Source organism: Cucumis melo, chromosome 9 (assembly GCF_025177605.1).
Source record: "Cucumis melo cultivar AY chromosome 9, USDA_Cmelo_AY_1.0, whole genome shotgun sequence".
NCBI classification, from domain to species: Eukaryota; Viridiplantae; Streptophyta; class Magnoliopsida; order Cucurbitales; family Cucurbitaceae; genus Cucumis; species Cucumis melo.
This window is the reverse complement of record NC_066865.1, coordinates 24,761,477-24,778,998: the sequence shown is the minus strand read 5'-3', so window position 1 is coordinate 24,778,998 and position 17,522 is coordinate 24,761,477. Positions and strand designations below refer to the sequence as shown.

The following is a 17,522-nucleotide window of genomic DNA, read 5'->3' as shown; positions in this document are numbered from 1 at the left end:
TCTTATCTAGCCAATGTAAGAAGGTCATGTCAATTATATCGTTGCACTTTAGTACTTTGTTAAAATTATCTGTAATAAAAATACGTGTTACATGATTAAGTGTCTAAATTTATTCTCAAAATATTTATAATCTCGTTTGAGATCATGTTAAGTATATAGATTCTGATAAGAATAAAGAAAATATTTTAACAAATTAATATAATGCATTTGAGTTCAACAAATGTAGTGATGAAAAATGGTGAATTTTAATATATCAATTTTTGAAATAGTAATTTATGCATTATCCATTAGTCATATCCGAATTGGTTATTAAATTCATCTACCGAGTAATTCTCTCTCTATTCCTTTTCTTTAGTACAATATAGAGTCGAAGGATTTGAATTACATACATAATTGATCACTTAGTTACACGTATTATATATTATTATTATTATTATTATTATTAGCAACTTTGATATAGTGAAAAAAGAATTCATATTTTATTAGATTGATCTACCTGGAAAAGGACAATTCCTCTAATAACACATATCAAAGTTTAGACATTTTTCTTTGTTTGTCGTGTCAATTCACTTCCAACACGTAATATCACTATTTCAATTTTATTTAAATAAATATGTTTAAGAAAAAAAATAAAATTTCACGTATAAATTCTAAACATTACATCTCTAAACTATCGATTTGAATCGTCCTTCCTCCCCTTTTAATAAATAGTTTTGATTTAAGTAAAGTATTATCGTTAATTAATAAAGTGAAGAAGATATGATTATAGATTAAATAACAATATGATCAAAGTACACTTAATTAATAATTTCTAGAATTTATTAGAATGGTGAATTCTTTTTTTTTTTTTTTTTGGAAATTTTCTAGAGAAGTAATAAATAAATAATAGTTTAAATCCTATCCACAAAATAATATGGAATAATATAATTTCTATTTCTCCCTTTTGTTGAGAAAGTGAAAGGGAATGAAAAGACATGAAAAAAGAAAAAGACACTCTTCAAGGAAAAAAAAATGTATTATTCATCATTTAATGCTAAAATGACAGCAGCCTATGTATTATCATACCTTTCCCATTTTATTCGACTACTCACTTCATTTTACTATAAACTTTTACATGTGTAATTTAACTATTTGATATGATTTTTTTCTTTTAGAAAAAGTATACTAAATCATCAGAGACTTCCTCAATGTTTGATTTCCTTTTTCTAAGAAAAAAAAAATTTATAGACAATGCGGTGAACGTGGATCGAACACGTGACCTTCAGATCTTCAGTCTGACGCTCTCCCAACTGAGCTATCCCCGCTATTTGCTTATATAATTTTATCTGTACATATATATACATACACATGCTATCAGTGTTGTACAAAATCTTGTAACACAGCTGCCAATGAGAGAACGGGTTGATTATTATGCTATAGAAAACTTTATCAAACAGAACCTTTATCGAACTTGTGCGGTTTAAATAAAAGTCAACTATAACTTCTCACTCTTCCCTAATGGATGAGGTGAGAAGGATATAGAGTTTGTTAAGAGGAAAACCCAAAGTGTGATATCAATATATATGTATATGTATATCTGTTTTATTTTACATTTCCCCCTTTTTTGTCTTCTTCATTGAAAATTTCTGCTTCACAAGAAATTATTTCCGTTACTGTGGGGGACCAAAATTTCCATTGCTTAACATCACTTTGCCCGTCATTGTATGCATAGCGAAGCACATCAGTGATGCTGCAGTTCTTTTGTCATCCAAATGCAAGTTGGAGGTCTCAGTTTCAGTGTGATAGGATTACCCTCATATGTTTTTGTCGAAGAAAAGTGGCAGTAAAAGAAAAGAGAGACGGTCACTAATTAGAAGAAAGAAACTTTTATTAGGAAGTATAAATACGGATACTTATGAGATAATGTTTTTACACTCGTCTCTTAATGCTCACTCACACACTTTTACTCGGTCTTTCTTTGTTTCTCGTACTTTTCGTTCATGCGAAGACACTCTTCTTATTTATAAGTATGAATAGATCTTTATTAAGAAGTTCCTATAATAGATAGTGTTGTCTTAAATTGTTTAGATCTAGAATATCCTTATGGTTTGATTAGATAAGTTGCAATTGGAGCATCATGTTGAATATGTTTCTTCCTACTTGAGACATCATTAAAAAAAACGACAAATAATATTGGAAAGTTAGAAACAGCTGAAAATTAGCAAAAACTCGACTTGGGATACTTAAACATAGTTACTTTATTCATATCACACAGGAACACAAGATATCAAGCCGATTATAGATGTTGATACACAAATCTTAATACATAACGTGGTATTTCTAACAAAAAGAGCTATTTCTAACAAATCTCGATTGTACTTAACTATATCCAACTCCAACATGTTCATTGGAACCATTCAATAAACTACAAAATCAAGTTCCTCCAATGTTGAGTTGCGATTTTTATACAGATGGAGAGCTTGAGATCAATGGAGTTGATCATTTGACGGTTGGAGGTTCACGCCTTCGCCTTCGGAGGTTTTCGTTCTAAGAGATGCTTCTAGATCCTTGCTATCTGAGCTTGAAAACTTCAAGAAGTTTTCGATATCTTGGGATTCTGAACTTCCATGTCTTAGTTGTTGAAACCAGTTCATATGTGGTTTTGGCTTCCTGTCACTAATGGCTATAGCAATGTCATTAGGAAAGAGGTCACGTAGCACGAAGGCGTGGATGATAGTCGTTACAAGGAGAGATGCCACTATGATTATAGCAGTGACAGAGAGTAGAACAGACAAAATTTGTGTAAATGTATTTGTAACTTCAGTTGAGTATCTTATAGTTGCAATGGCAGCACCAGTCATTGGAAAAGTATATGCCCACCAGGCCAGTGAGAACCTAATGATTCAAAACAAAATGTTTGTGAGATAACTAACTCAAAAGGAATGATAAAAGTTTCAAAACAAGAAGACAGGTGTCGTATCATACTTGAAGCCCCGGAAAAAGTTGACTCTGACAACCTGCAAAGAAGAATCATGAGAGAATTGCAAGTTTTGTCAGATTCATACAAACAACAAAAGTAAAACACAAAGCGAGCAACAGACCGGATGAGTGCTGCATAGAGACTAACCAGTGAGAAATAGAGGAACATAGCAATGAAGTACATCATTCGTGAAGCATTGTCAAAGGAGCCTTGAATTTTTCCCCATGCCATAGATGCAACACTTGGTGCTGCTATGAAAAGAAAAAATACTGGATGCAGCTCCTTTGGGAGTGTCTCATTGGTTGGTAGTCTCTGATAGAGTGTTACAAAAAGGACTAAATAGTGAGCTATTCCGATTGCGAAGAAGAATATGGGCCCTTCCTTTAATCCCATTGAAGCTCCCAACAAAGCCCCCACAAAGTTTCCCACGATGGAAAGATGATTTGTAGGATTAGCCACTTTCGACAGCCTTCGTTGGCCTCCTGACATCCATTGCCCGTAAATCTTAAGCTCAAGGCATAGAAATGGAGTCATGAGAAAATACCAAATTGCCGGAGGCAGGTTGGTGGCAACTGATGGAGGAACACCAATTGCTAAGAACAAGAGGGCTATCCAGGGTGCAAAGAAGAAGTTGACACGAATAGGATGGTAGTACTCACGTCGAACGGCTTCAAAGTAGAGAATAAGTTTCAGGAGGTAAGTGGAAGCGACAGTGACTATAAGAGCAATGGAAATGATCCATAAAGCGAGGTTTATTTTCAGGCTCAAATGAAGGAACTTTGTGGAAACTGAAGTGGCCAGCGTTTTCCACATGATTGCTTGGCTACTAACACCTAGACAGATACCAAACGATGAGATAGGAAATCGAAGTAGAAAAGGCCATGTCCTGTCATCTGGGAGCAGTATTTCCTCTGAAGCCTGTATGGAAATGGAAAACAAAGAAACAATTATTCATAATTTGGGTGAAGTGCTTTTCAAATTTGTTCAAGGCATCCTGTAAAACATGGAATGCTTTCCCAAAGACAAAATATATTAAGAGTGACTTTGGAATAATTTTTTATAATCAGGATTTGGATGAAGTACTTTTGGAAGACGTGAAGGTTTCTTTAAGTATATAAAATTACTTTTCTTCACTGCGTAACCAAATACCATAAGAATTTTGAAAAGTACTTCAAGATTTTAGTAGATGCAAGAGCACCATATATTTACAAGTAATTTCTATTGTTCCGATATGAAGATATTGGAATATTAGAAAGTTCAGATTAATGCATAAGATGAGTGAAGTATCTAAGATGTTATTGAGAATAGGAGGAAGGTAACATACCCTAAGTGTTTCCAACTCTGGACCCTCCAATGCAGCAAAGTAACGATCAACGGATATGTTGTTTTCAATTCCAGATCCCTGAACTTCAGTTTCATCTGAACTAGTTTGTCGTGGCGACTTTCCCCGAAGTAGAGTCAATTGTCTTTCAAGTTTTCCAGACCATGTTTTGAAAGAATCATATCTTCTGTCCTTCAATCTTCTACTAGGGTGATGTGCAGCATTCGCATTCGCATTCATGTTCCTCATCGCATCCTCATATGTAGAGCCCCTCGGAATTGGCTGAGAGTGAAACATTGCATCTTTCTTTGATTTTTTCACAGCAGCAGGACCGTTTCCGTAGTTTATAATTGTTTCACCACTGAAGAGAACTCTTTTGGGGGTCAACTGAACTGCCACAGGGGATGGTGGCATGCTGATAGAAACAGAATGTTTTCTTTGATGGTTAACGAACTGAAGTTCGATATCACTTTGCACGGCAGGTGATGATACATTTTCCTGTTTTTATGGCAAAAAGAAGTCCACTATTAGCCTTACCGCTGTGTTACAAGCTTTTCTCTTTGCATTCTAAGTAATTCAAGTCATCTAATAATCAACAGAAGTAGCATCACCCTTATGTCAATCATAGAAGATGAACACAAATACAATCTCAAAAATCATTTGTTCCACAACCAATTGTTCCTTCAGTAAAATATACATGAATTACATCAGAACTTACATTAGGCAGAGAAGAGGGGGAATGAGAACAACTTGAATGAAACTGATTATATGGAAGGTCACTCTCTTCAATACTGTCAAAGCCAGCCACATCAAGTGATGATGATATGTGTTTGATTAATGGTGGAACCTCATCAAACTCCTTGGGTGTATATTCTTGATACTTTCCATTTTCCATGATGAAGTACCACCACCTAGAAAGCATAGACATTACGATTTCAGGAATTAAAACTTGTAAAAAAATATGAAGATTGAAGACCATAAACCATAGTTTGATTTTTTTTTTGGTTAAAAAAGAAAAGGGAGACTAAACAGAAAATTTAATTATTCCAAGAAAAAACTCTTTATCAAATTAAACAGAATGAAACAATTTGTACTTGCTAGCAAAATTGTATCACAGTTGCACAATTTCAAAAACAATAAAGAGTAGGTTTGAAAACTGTCTTTATTTCTAAGATTTGGTGAATTCTGTGAGTATCTAAAACAAGTATAGTTCTCAAAATAGAAAGATGAAAATCATTAAATCAGATGGGACCGATAAATACAACAGTCTCTTATGAGATCCAACTTAGATACTTTCTACCACAGGTTCCAATGTCCCACAAATTGGCATGTACCAATGTAATATTCTAAAAGATGTACGTTGCTCAATGGTGTAATAAAAAGCTTCCAATCTTAAACAAAAGAAATCAACAAAAGACAACATGCTTATAAACACTTGGATCATAGAGTTCAAATCATAGTTTTGAGTATAGGGACTGTGTCATGGAATGTTTTGAGATCCAACACGACTTTGTTTGCTATTTTATTCACGATCTCATCTAGATCAGTGTTTTATTTGCATCAAGATCAAGAATGCATATACAAAACCAGGTTAGCTTTGTTTAAAAAATTACTCTCCACATTCATAGAATCATCCAAGGAAAAAAAAAAGAACACGTACCTTCAAAACAACTGCAGACTGCTCTAAGAGGAAAATGTCAGGACAGACAGAGAAGAAGAACGTTAAGAAGTATGTATCCAATCTGATGAACCTCCAATCAAGCAAGTTCTGTCACTATCTCTTCAAGCAGAAGAAAAATCTCAGACTTTTAATAAAAAAAAAAAAAATCTTTAAGAAACAGAATTCTCTTTCCCTCCAGAAATGGCGAGCCTCGTCTGGGAACTCGGAGACACAAAGCATATATTCCAGAAGAATGAAGAATAGCTCAAGAGAAACAAATGAAAAACAACTAAGACACGTCTTTCAAAAATCAGAAAACATCACGTATTTATAGACAAGAAAAGTCCGTGGACTTGCAAAATCTACCCCAAATAGAACTCATAAAGATAATTACGGCTGCTTATTAAATGTTTTTAATTCTTATAAAAAAGAAGACAAAAACACCTCTCAATTCGTACATAGTTCAGTAAACTAAGCACCAATCACCATTTTAAAGGTCAATAATCCGATTCCACCATGGAATTGTTGTACTCAAAACAAAAAGAAAAGGACAAGGCACACTTATGAGACTGTTCCAGCTATAAAGTGGGAATAAATGCTTTTGTCTAAAGTGAACACAAGCTTGAATATTTTGTCATCATCTTCATTGAACATCTGTTTCCTTTTTTTTTCCCCTTCTATTTGGCTGCTAGCAATAGAAATCTTTGACTTAACAGAAAGTTATACAAACCATGTGTTGTACAATGTAGTTGCCAAAGAACACAAATCAAAATGAGAAGGAACTAAATCTGACCAAACAGTTATCAAATAAGTTAGTTTAACAACTTACCACAAAAATCCAAAATAGAAATCCCAGTAATTGAAGAAAGTATTAACTCAATGTCAAATTGATTAAAGGGTTTATTAGAAATCAGTCTTCTTCTAAAGCCATGGTACAAAGTAGACAACAAATTTTGGAAATAAAATAGAAACCCAAGTCAAAAGATAGCCATTAACTTAATTTAGAAAATAAAAGAAAGAAAAAGAAAAAGTTTGTCCTAATCCAAACAATGACAAAACTTGGTCAGATTTCATAGGCTCTGCAATTTAAATATCATCACACGTATATCTCAATGATGCCAGCTATTTCAAGAACGATTTAGAAGAACAAAACGTTTCCTAAAAACCCAATTGAAAAATAGGATGAAAGAGAGACAGATTAAAGAGTAATGCATAAGAAAATGGGAAAACCCCAGAAGAAGTCACCATCTAATGAAGTCAAATGATTAGATAATCGGAAGAACAGAATCGTAATAAAATGGGAAAACCAATTCTGGGCCGTCAATCAAGGTCCAGATGTAAGACAATTATACATTAGAAAACAAAATTATGATAAAACTATAATCATAAGTCAGATCCAACATTTATAAATCCTTGACGGTGATCGTTCTTAATTTTTAATCCTCGAGAGACCCACATACAGCTTATTATATACAAAAGAGAGAGACCCACATACAATGACATACATACAGATACAGCTAAGAAATTAGGTACGATATTTAGATATGTAATTCGGTAAAGGTTGGATTTTTACATAAAAAGAAATGTGGTAGAAGTTAGGTTAATTGGATGAACTGACCTAAATTTTTGAGCCCAAATGAAATTCGACCTGCTTTTTTAAAATAAGTTTTTCTAACCTTTTTCAAGAAAATTAAAAATTTTTTTTTTGCCTTTTTCCGTTCTCCCTTTCCTCTCCCTCTCGCTCCTTCTAGACACGTTTTTTACATCTTCATTAACCATCCATGTATTCAAGTCTTGAAAGGCATAAGATCTACAAACGTAGCTCTTAATCCATTATTGACATGATACACACAACATTCTATCTAGAGAGCGAAAGGGGGAGAGATGGAACTAGAGCGAGAGGATAAAATAGAAGAGCAAGAAAAAGGTTTAGTGACGATAGAAAAGGGTTAGAAAAAGTGAGTAAAAAGACGATCGAACCCCATTTGAACACAATATTTTAGGTCATTCAAATAAAAAAAAAAAAACAAGAAAAGGTTAAAAAGGGTTTGAGGAAGGAAAGGAAAATTCAAAAGTGGGTTTATGAATATGAGGCGAAGCTTCATTTGTGTTTGATAGCCAAAAGGGGTAATGGAGCCACCAAGTTGCTAAGAATTTTCATCACCATTCAAATTCAAATGGTTAGGTTTTGTGTAAAGTTGTTTGTTACCAATCAGTGTTGTTCAAAGTGGGAAAGGACCATAGCCTTTAATTCCTTTTTTTCATTTTAGCATTTAATAATAAATTTGATCGTCTTTTTACAATTAAATACTTACGATTATTTTTGGACTTTTTTCATTAACGCAAATGTTTGATAACGACAATCAATTCGATTTTTCAATCTATCATATTCTCGATTTTTCGGTCTATCATATTCACTTCTACAAGTCTTTAGGTTGATGTCTACAATTTTTTTTTTTTTTTTTATTTATGAGGTAGATAAAATTTTAGCTATAGATTTTTTTATTTCTTAAGAACTTTTCTTGACATATTCACAAATATTTTAAGATCTCAACCTAATAAAAATCTCTATAAAGATGCTACGTCGTCATAGCAATCATATCTCAATTTATGTGATGTGTTAAAAATTAGTGACAATTAGAATATGTCAAAAATATGTTTGGTTTAGAAAAAAAGTTTATTATGATTTTTGTTAAAGATAAAATTAAAGTTAACATCAAAGATTTAAGACCCGATAAAAGAAAAAAGAATATATAAAAGTGGAAAGAATAAACAAGAATGTTTTGTCCTTAAAAATAAATTTTACATCAATCTAAATTTAAAATTTTGAATTTTGTTTATAAAGAATCATTACAATCTTTACAAAGAATAAAATCAATTGTTTGGTACTAAAATTAATTTTCTTTTCTTTTGTTCTATTTATTTATACAAAGGGTATCTTTTTTTCCTAATTTAAATTTAAATGCATGTATTTGCCAAATTTTATTATATTTTTAAATGTAGAGATATTTTTCCTTTGTTGGTCAATGATAGAGGTTTTATCATAAAATATAATTCACATTGGATTAATAATTAGTGAAGTGATAATATAAAAATTAGGATAGATTATAATACATTTCATTAGCATTTTTTTTATGTCTATATTCTTCTAGGTTTTGTCCCTAAGAACAAAAAAAAAAATCGAAACGTTTAGCAATCATTTAATCAAAATAATTTTTTTTAAAAAAATTAGTTTTTTTTTTCTAGCCCATTTAAACAAGTTTTTATGGTTTTATACTAATAAGATGTACTTTCATTTTTAGTCGTTCGATCATAAAAGCATCATGAAAATCGTCAACATCGTTAGAAGCCGCTCAAAATAAATGATAACGATCTTTCCAAGTGAAAGAGATGTAGGGAATATACTATAGACATGGAATTATATTCCATAAACTAATTGTCTCAATTTATATACTAAACGCGCGTGTATATATATATTTTCCTAAATAAAAATTAATTTGACTTCATTGTATATACCATATTTGATTTTAATTTTAGATGCATGGGGACATTTTCCTCTGTTGGTCAATGATTGAGGCTTTATTGTTATAAAATAAAACTCATTTGAGAAATATTTAGTGAAGGTGATAATATAAAAATTAGGATAGACTATAACATATATAGTTTTTTTCTTTCTTTCTCAAGTCTATCTATAATATTTTTGTTCAACTTCTCTTTTTTTTTTTTTTTTTAATAATTTAGAGGCTTTAATTTGTTAATTCAAATTTTATTAAATTATTTATTTATTTTTCATAAATCATACTCTCGATTAAAAAAAAAACAATTATGAGATGGTAGAAAGTGTGCACCTTGATGCCTATACCAATAAAAAACGTTCTACAAATTTGAACCTATTCGATACAAACTACGAGTATTTCAAGTTTATAGATATACCACAGTGAATAAAACAACAAATATATTGTTGTCGACGATGAAATTAGAGTGATTGTCAATAACGACGACATGATGTTGGAGAACTCTATACGTATCTCCATAACGGTATGTTATTATTAACTTTTTAAACTAAACTCTTGTGATTTTCTTTCCACCCGAAATGTCTGCTATCGTTAAAGATAGTTCGATCGTTTTCTTACCTAATCAATATGAAACTTCAGTCACACTTTGCATGGGGGACGGGAAGTATATAATATTCTATTTATTTATTTGTGTGATATGAGCTTTTATATGAGGGGCAATTTTCCAAAAATTAGCATTTTGAACCTTTTCTTAGTTTGAGCAAGGCCCAATACAAGCCTCGAAGCCCATGGGCCCAAGCACAAGCCCTTGTCCAGCCAGATAAGCCATTCTTGATTACTTTTTTTTTAAGATCGGAGAATCAAACGTCTAACTTTAAGATCAGTAATACGAATTTTATATCAATTTAAATATGTTCGAGTCGGCTAAAATAGTCCATTTTCGTTGTTGTGTAGAATGTTCTTGATTGATATGACTACAATATTCAAGAAGAAGAAAATGATATTTTAAGCCGAAATTTATTTAAAAAAGCATTCGTAAAATGATTATTAATTATTTAATAATTATTTATTTTAAAAATATTTTAAAATGCGGTTGACTTATTGAACACAAATTAAAAGTTTAAATTTTTATATTATATATGAAATAAAAATAAAAGAAATAAAAGATGTATGGAACATACTTTAGTAAAGATATATATATATATATATATATATATATATATATAAACAACACACAAGATTAAAAATAATAAAAAAAGGGGTCATGTGACTGACTTTGTAAACTTACCATTTCCAATACACAAAAGTTGTAATCAATATTAGTCTTAATTAATAAACTTTTTGTAATTAATTGAACACATTTTTTAAGGACCAAAGAATCTCCAAATTGATTCCAAGATCTTTCTTAAAGTGGAGTCTGATTTAATTTTAACCCACAATCAATTCCAACCAATCAAATATATTATTCCATTATTTATTGTTCAAACCATCATATATATATATATATATGTATGTATAGTGTGTGTGTGTGTTCATCACTTTTTAGTAGCTTTTGAGGATGGTGTGTAGTTAAGCAAAATACTCTTTTTCTAATAAGTAAATACTAATTCAGTGTTCTTGATATTGAAAATAAGATTAAGGTTAATTATGAGAGAATTTTGGGTGAGATGGAGAATTAAATGAATATTTTTTTTATTTTTTATTTGAAAAAGGACAAACTTGTTAAATGGATTTTAATAATAGTAAGTAAGATGGATTAAATTAATAAATGAATAAAGGAAAGAATAATTAAGTTTAAGGTAATGATGGGTTTGTTTAATGCAAATTAAAGTATGAATTTCTCCCCCCCCCCCCCCACTTTTTCATTTTTCTAATAATGGAAGTAACTAACTTGTATAATCCAAATGAGGTTGTTCAAATTCATTAATATAAAATTAACTTATTTAATTCAATTTTTATGCCTACTTTTCTTGGTCATGAAGACAATTAATTATTACTAATTGTATTTATATAAACATAGTGCTTCTTTTTTCTTTTTTTTTTTTTTTAACTTCTTTTTAAATATAAAATCATTATTTATTCTGGAAAATATTATTTTAAGTTGAGTTATTAATTACGTAAAATTCAATTTACTTGCATTAATTAATTAGTGCTTATAATTAGTTTACTTAAAGAAAATTAAAACAATGAACAAAGTGAAAATATTTCCAATGATAAATATGAATTTTGTTTATTAAATGTTAAATGTTAATAAAAAATAATTTAAACATATAGAACTGTATGATTGTTGTAAGTGTGATGTAGTAAAAGTAATTTTTTTTTTTTATAATAATCTATTTTACTTTTATAAATCAATAAGCCATTATTATTATTATGATAAAGAGAGTGAGTGAAAAGTGGGTTAATTAAGAGGAATTAATTGTGACAATTTAATAAGTGAAGTCTAATCAACCCATAATTGAGATGAACACACACAAAGGCAAAAAACATTATTGAAAAAGATTTGTGTTCACTCTCATGCGTGCGATCATTAAATTTGGAGAGTTTGAATTTAATAGTAAAAAATTGATTCAAATGTGAGGTAATGATTATTAGGGTCAATATTTAACTGTTAATTGTTACGATGAGTTTCCAGTGTTTTGAATACGAGGCAACGCATGTTGTCTAGGTGTACTTTCTCATTCGCATTTGTATTCTCTCATGAACCCACCTGGTGGAACATTTGGCAAATAGAACTGAAGTACGTAGCTCATATGTGTCGTGATATTTTTCGTGTAGTACTTCGAATGTGTACGATTGATCAAGTAAATGCGCTTTCCGTTCTATATATCATCGAAGTTGACTGAATTTCTTCTCTCGTAAACTCATTAGAGGAGGGGAAATAGCTATGGACGAGTATGGTGCTTAAGTAATATATGTTCCAAACTGTTTAAGTGAAACGAACACTTTTAAATGTGTTTTTTTTTCATTAATTAATTAATGCATACTTAAAAGAATTGTGTGTTGAATTAGTGGAAATAATTGTTGTCAAGTTGGTGTGTATCATCTTTTGACCTAATTAAGTTGCTTTATTATAATGTTTGCATTTCATCCCTTTTCAACCAAAATAAATAAAATAAAATAAAATAAAATCCACGGTGGCCTAACTATTTTCTTGGACTTTTCTCTCTCTCATAATAAGAGAGAGAGTTGGTTAACTTTTTAATTTTAAAGAACAATGAAGCGGATCCACGTAGGAATTAAAAAGGACACGTGACTCACTTAATTTATTTATTTTATTCCACTTTTTTATATATTAAAAGATAATAATAATTACTTTTCAAAAAAAAAAAAGAAAAGTATTTTAATTATGTATTAGAATTGCTTTTCATAAACTTTACAAAATTGAATTTCTTGGTTTTGTTGGTAATTTTTGTTTGCTTAGCACCCACGTTTGATTTTTGCTTGGTGCACAAGTTGCTAATTTTATCTTTTATAAGTTTTCCTTTGTGAATATATTTTTCCATTTAAATGATTTGCTTATAAGTGGATTGACGTGTAAAGTTTAAATTATTTCGATTATATATCCACTTGAGACTTTGGGACTATCTTTTTTATAATTGTCTCTAATCTTTTCTTTACATTCTCTTCAGTACATATCTATATTTCAAATTATAATCTCTCGTTTTAATCTTTTTAACGATAAATTTGAGTTTATAGAGTTAAGATCATTTTGACAGTAGAAATTATAAAGTCTTTGTCAAACTTCATCTATCGTGATTCGGAGAGAATAGTGGGTAATGACTTGACATGTGTCTAAACACAATTCATATATCTCATTCATTTAGATGGGGGAGAGGGGGAGCTTGAAAAATAGGATGGTGACTCTTCTATTACCTTACAAAGAAGGTAATGTAGTTAAACGTTGTTAGTTGAATGATAAATAGTGAATACACACGAAAGAACGCGACATAGAAACATTGGGGTACTTTAGACCAATTTGCAAATCTAGCTCTCTCTTGTGTGTAAAAGGAAAACAACTTAATTTAGTCAAGGCCAATGACAAAAAACGTGTAGATGATCACCAAATATTATGTTCCTAGCCACTCACACAACACCAAAGAGAAGATCAAAAAGAAAAAGCAAATAGAATGAGAAAAAAAAAAGACATACAAAGAAACAACTTGTTCTCTCTTCTTGTATATAATCACTGCCTTTTGGGCAACAAATTTCCAACCGACACTACCAAAGTTATATTTAAGGTCACATCTACTACATAGTTGAAATTCAACCCTACCAAACCTTTTTAAAACATATATGCTTCTTTAATTTGTTAGTAAAATCAATCTGCCTAGTTGAGAACCAACCAGATATTGTAGAGATCGATTTGAGTACTTGAATCAACTCGTATATTAATCTTTTATAATCATATGTTAAATAATATAATACATGCAAACATAATCATTAATTTATAAAATTTACCGATCGTCACTTAATTTTTAATCAACATAGTAATCATATAATCAATCAATAACATATAGTCTTATTCTAATTAAGAAGTCGAGAAACATCGTAAACTTGTAGGTTATATTAGTATCTAAAACCAATTTTTATGATGACTTAGTTCAAAGTGAATAATTAATATAATACTATCATAAAGTGATTAAAGATTCAACGGTTCTAAATATATGTAGGAATTTAGTGGGAGTATATTCGGTACTTGTCTGAATCATTTCAAAGATACCTTTCTTTGTCCTTAAACTATAAAGGTAAATTAGGTCTTTTGGGTTTCTTTATTCAACCCTCATAAAAGTTGAAGAAGAAAATAGGGTTTGTATGAATAAATAACAATTATCTTTTTCCTTTTCTTTATTTTATATTTGTTATTATTATTTTTCTTTTTTGTGTGTGTTTTTTGGTTGGCTACCAAAGTAGTTACTTAGCAAATCAGTAAAGGTGGGAAAGAAAGAAAGAAAGAAAGAAAGAAAGAAAGAAAGAAAGAAGAAGAAAGAAACACCCAAAGACACAAACATAGTGGGTGCAAATAAGACATACATAAGCACATATTTACAATATTATTGGTTAAGAAACTTTAGGAAAAAAAACAGTCATTTGTGTGCTCATGTTGTCCCATTTTGTTGGGATCAAATCAATTAATAAAAGTGAAGTGGGTATCTCTTCAAACAAAGGGTATCTTAATTAAACATGCATGTCAAACAAAAGTCCCTCCAAAACCCTAACACACACACACACACATATAAATATTACACATTTAATTTCCTTTAAGCCTTGGAGAGATTTTCTCAATTTTAACTCAACTTTACTTCATGTAGGACACGTCGTTGTTTCTCAATACAATGATTTTAAAAGTGTTTTTTTTTCTAAATAACAAATTTAGTGAGTGAACTTTGATGTTTTTATCATATTGGTTCTTGATTTTTAGCATTTAATAAATCATTAGATTATTATTATTTGAGTATTAGCCATTGATCTCTTAAATAATATTCAAGTGTTTTCTTTTAGGAAAAAAAGTGTTATTAGAAATGAACAATTTGAATTTTATGTCTAATAGATTTCTAGCACGGTGACATCATAGAAAACTATAATCAAAATAATGAAGATAAACTTTCAATTTTGTGCCTAATAAACACAAAATTGAAAGAATATAGAGATTTGTCAAACACAATAAACTAAAAATTTAGAGATTTATTTAATACTTCTACTTTGTTTAAAGAATTATTTTATATTCTTTCACATTAGAGATTAAAAACACAATAAAAAATGAAATTAATTTATAGTTTAGTTGATCAATGTCAAAATGTACAACCTTAAAAGTTAAAATTAAGAAGAAAAAAAAAGTTCGTGTTTTGGTATATAGGAGTATGAAAGTGGATTGATAACAATGGCAATTGTGCGACTATGACTTCTTTAACACAAACCCATTTGAGATTGATCTTTTGGCCAAATTTTTTTAAATGAAAAATTTCCCTAAAAGTTATGTGTATGTGTGTGTGTATATATATATACACTCTAAAGTCAGTCCTTTTAAGGCAGCCTTTTATTGTGGGGAGTTTATTAAATATTATAGATTGATATGACTGAAAATAAAGAAGTTAATTAATATAAGTTGAAATGTGTAGGTGGCCATTACGTGTAACCCACAAAAAAGAAGAAGAAAAAAAAAGATATTTGATAGTAAGAACAACCAAAGCATGTGAGGCTGAGTTGGAAAAAGACATCTCGTTTTAAAGACAAACAAAGATGGGTTCTCTGATTCACCAAAAGCCTGACATCGAAAACCCCTTCTTTCATTTAACCTAACACATAACACATTACATAAACATATATATATATATATATATATAACGAAATGATCTTATAATAACCTTTTTAAATGATACTTAAGTTAGAATAATTACCCTCTCCTTTGTAAAACTAGTTGGGGAAATGGTTAGACGTTATTAGTTACTAATGTTAGCATGATTTTGTTATCGTTGATAGAGAAGAAATGTTGTGTTTTGGTGTATTGTATATTATTTAATACTTATTTCTAGGTAGAAAGGTCAAAGTTTTTGAAGCACGAACGATTAATTATGGTGAAGGAAGCCTAATTAATTAATTAGTTATGGTGGGGGAAGCACAAAATATATTACATAATTTATATATTTTTGATTCAATAGAATCGTTACTCCAACGCTAATTATAAAGTCGGTCTATTTAGTTTTAGGTTTATTTCTATATATAGACATTTTTTTTCTTTTATTATTATTTTGTGCTACTTCTTGACTTTGCTTAATACTATAGCACATTGAATTTTCGAGTGAATCAAAATTTAGGGTTTAAGATTTTTTAAGTATTAGAAGAAAATTCAAAATCTATATTCAATTTTCTTTTAAAAGATAAAGAAATTATCATCGAATAAGAGATTAAAAAATTCTAAAACATAATTATTGTTGTCTTAGATTTTTATATTTTTAAATTTCTTGAATAATATAGAGTTTGCTAAGGGGTCTCTCAACCAAAAATAAAACAGAAAAGAAGTCCAAAAAGTTGCTAGGCTAGCTTTTGTGGCTCACATTTAAATTAGTCCCCACATTATAATTAAGAATGCAATGCATAGATCCCCACTAACCCATCACACACATACAAACCCCTAAAAAAGCTAAGCATTGAAAATGAAATATGAATTACAAAGAAAAAGATAGAGTAGAGAGAAAAGGAAAGCAAAAGACCAACATGGAATCCTTTTGCCCACCAAAAGGGATTGTGAAGAGAATGAAAACAAGAAAGAAAAAAAGAAAGAAAAAAAATCCATTCTCTACCCATTGTGTTCCCAAACACAACTATTCATTATTATTGGACTTTGTGAATCGCATGTTGTATGGTTTAAAATATCGTTTTAGTATCATATGAGGATTAAGATTTTATCAATAATAGATATCAATGTCCATTATAGATAACATGGTATATTTAAAAATATCCTAAATTTATTTGAGTGGTTTGATGAATAGTTTATTTGTGTAATTGATTAGATGAAATGTCAATTTGTAGTAGTAGTCCATTACAAATCTATATGCACAGAATTTAGTTTGTCATTACCTTCAACAACTTGCTTCATAAAATAAAATAAAATTCAAAAAGTGGGTTTAATTTATATATATATATATATATATATATATATATATATATATATATATTCATTGGAGCATTAGATAATAAAATTAGTATTCTTTCCCCTTTAATTATTGTTATTTAATTAGGTCTTTAAAGTATTATTATTGTCCTTTAAAAATGTGGTGAAGTTTTTATTATAATTATGGTCACTGTTATATATATATGCATGGCAATAATTCAAATTCTACAAGTCACATAGTGTCTATACACACACACACATGTACATTAGAAACTTCAAGGTTAAAACATATATTTGGTTTGATGTAATTCTATATATATATATTGAGCAATATTATATAGCTCATGCATGGGGTAGCTAAATCACGAGTTACCATTTCTCCAAAGAAAATCGAGAATAAAACTATGTTAAGATGGACGAAACCATTGGTAATATAAATAAAAAGTTCAAATCAC

At 29.8% G+C, this 17,522-nt stretch overlaps 1 protein-coding gene and 1 non-coding gene across 3 annotated transcripts; both read right to left on the bottom strand.

Annotated features, from left to right (window-relative positions):
- Positions 1–1,231: 1,231 nt before the first annotated feature.
- TRNAF-GAA (transfer RNA phenylalanine (anticodon GAA)) lies at positions 1,232–1,304 on the bottom strand. The gene has a single exon. It is a non-coding gene; the product is annotated as a tRNA-Phe (tRNA).
- Positions 1,305–2,219: 915 nt separating this feature from the next.
- Positions 2,220–7,940, bottom strand: LOC103482930 (S-type anion channel SLAH2). 2 transcript variants are annotated; one of them, XM_008439327.3, is made up of 7 exons: positions 7,559–7,904; positions 5,941–6,060; positions 4,999–5,191; positions 4,284–4,778; positions 3,107–3,877; positions 2,965–2,996; positions 2,220–2,874 (listed from the first exon to the last, which is right to left on the bottom strand). In XM_008439327.3, exons 3-7 carry the CDS (start codon positions 5,173–5,175, stop codon positions 2,466–2,468), a joined length of 1,884 nt encoding a protein of 627 aa, XP_008437549.2. In that variant the 5' UTR covers positions 5,176–5,191; positions 5,941–6,060; positions 7,559–7,904; the 3' UTR covers positions 2,220–2,465. The 2 variants fall into 2 exon arrangements, with proteins under 2 accessions (XP_008437549.2, XP_050945914.1); XM_051089957.1 differs by having other exon boundaries at positions 5,941–7,940.
- Positions 7,941–17,522: the final 9,582 nt, after the last annotated feature.

What these genes read in the sequence shown, in the direction of transcription:
- LOC103482930 (XM_051089957.1), bottom strand. Translation starts at nt 5,175, where the DNA reads ATGGAAAATGGAAAGTATCAAGAATATACACCCAAGGAGTTTGATGAG. An exon ending in CAGAGTTGGAAACACTTAGG is followed by an intron (nt 3,878 to 4,283) that starts GTATGTTACCTT and finishes ATTTCCATACAG; the next exon opens with GCTTCAGAGGAAATACTGCT. An exon ending in AACTTTTTCCGGGGCTTCAA is followed by an intron (nt 2,875 to 2,964) that starts GTATGATACGAC and finishes TTGAATCATTAG; the next exon opens with GTTCTCACTGGCCTGGTGGG.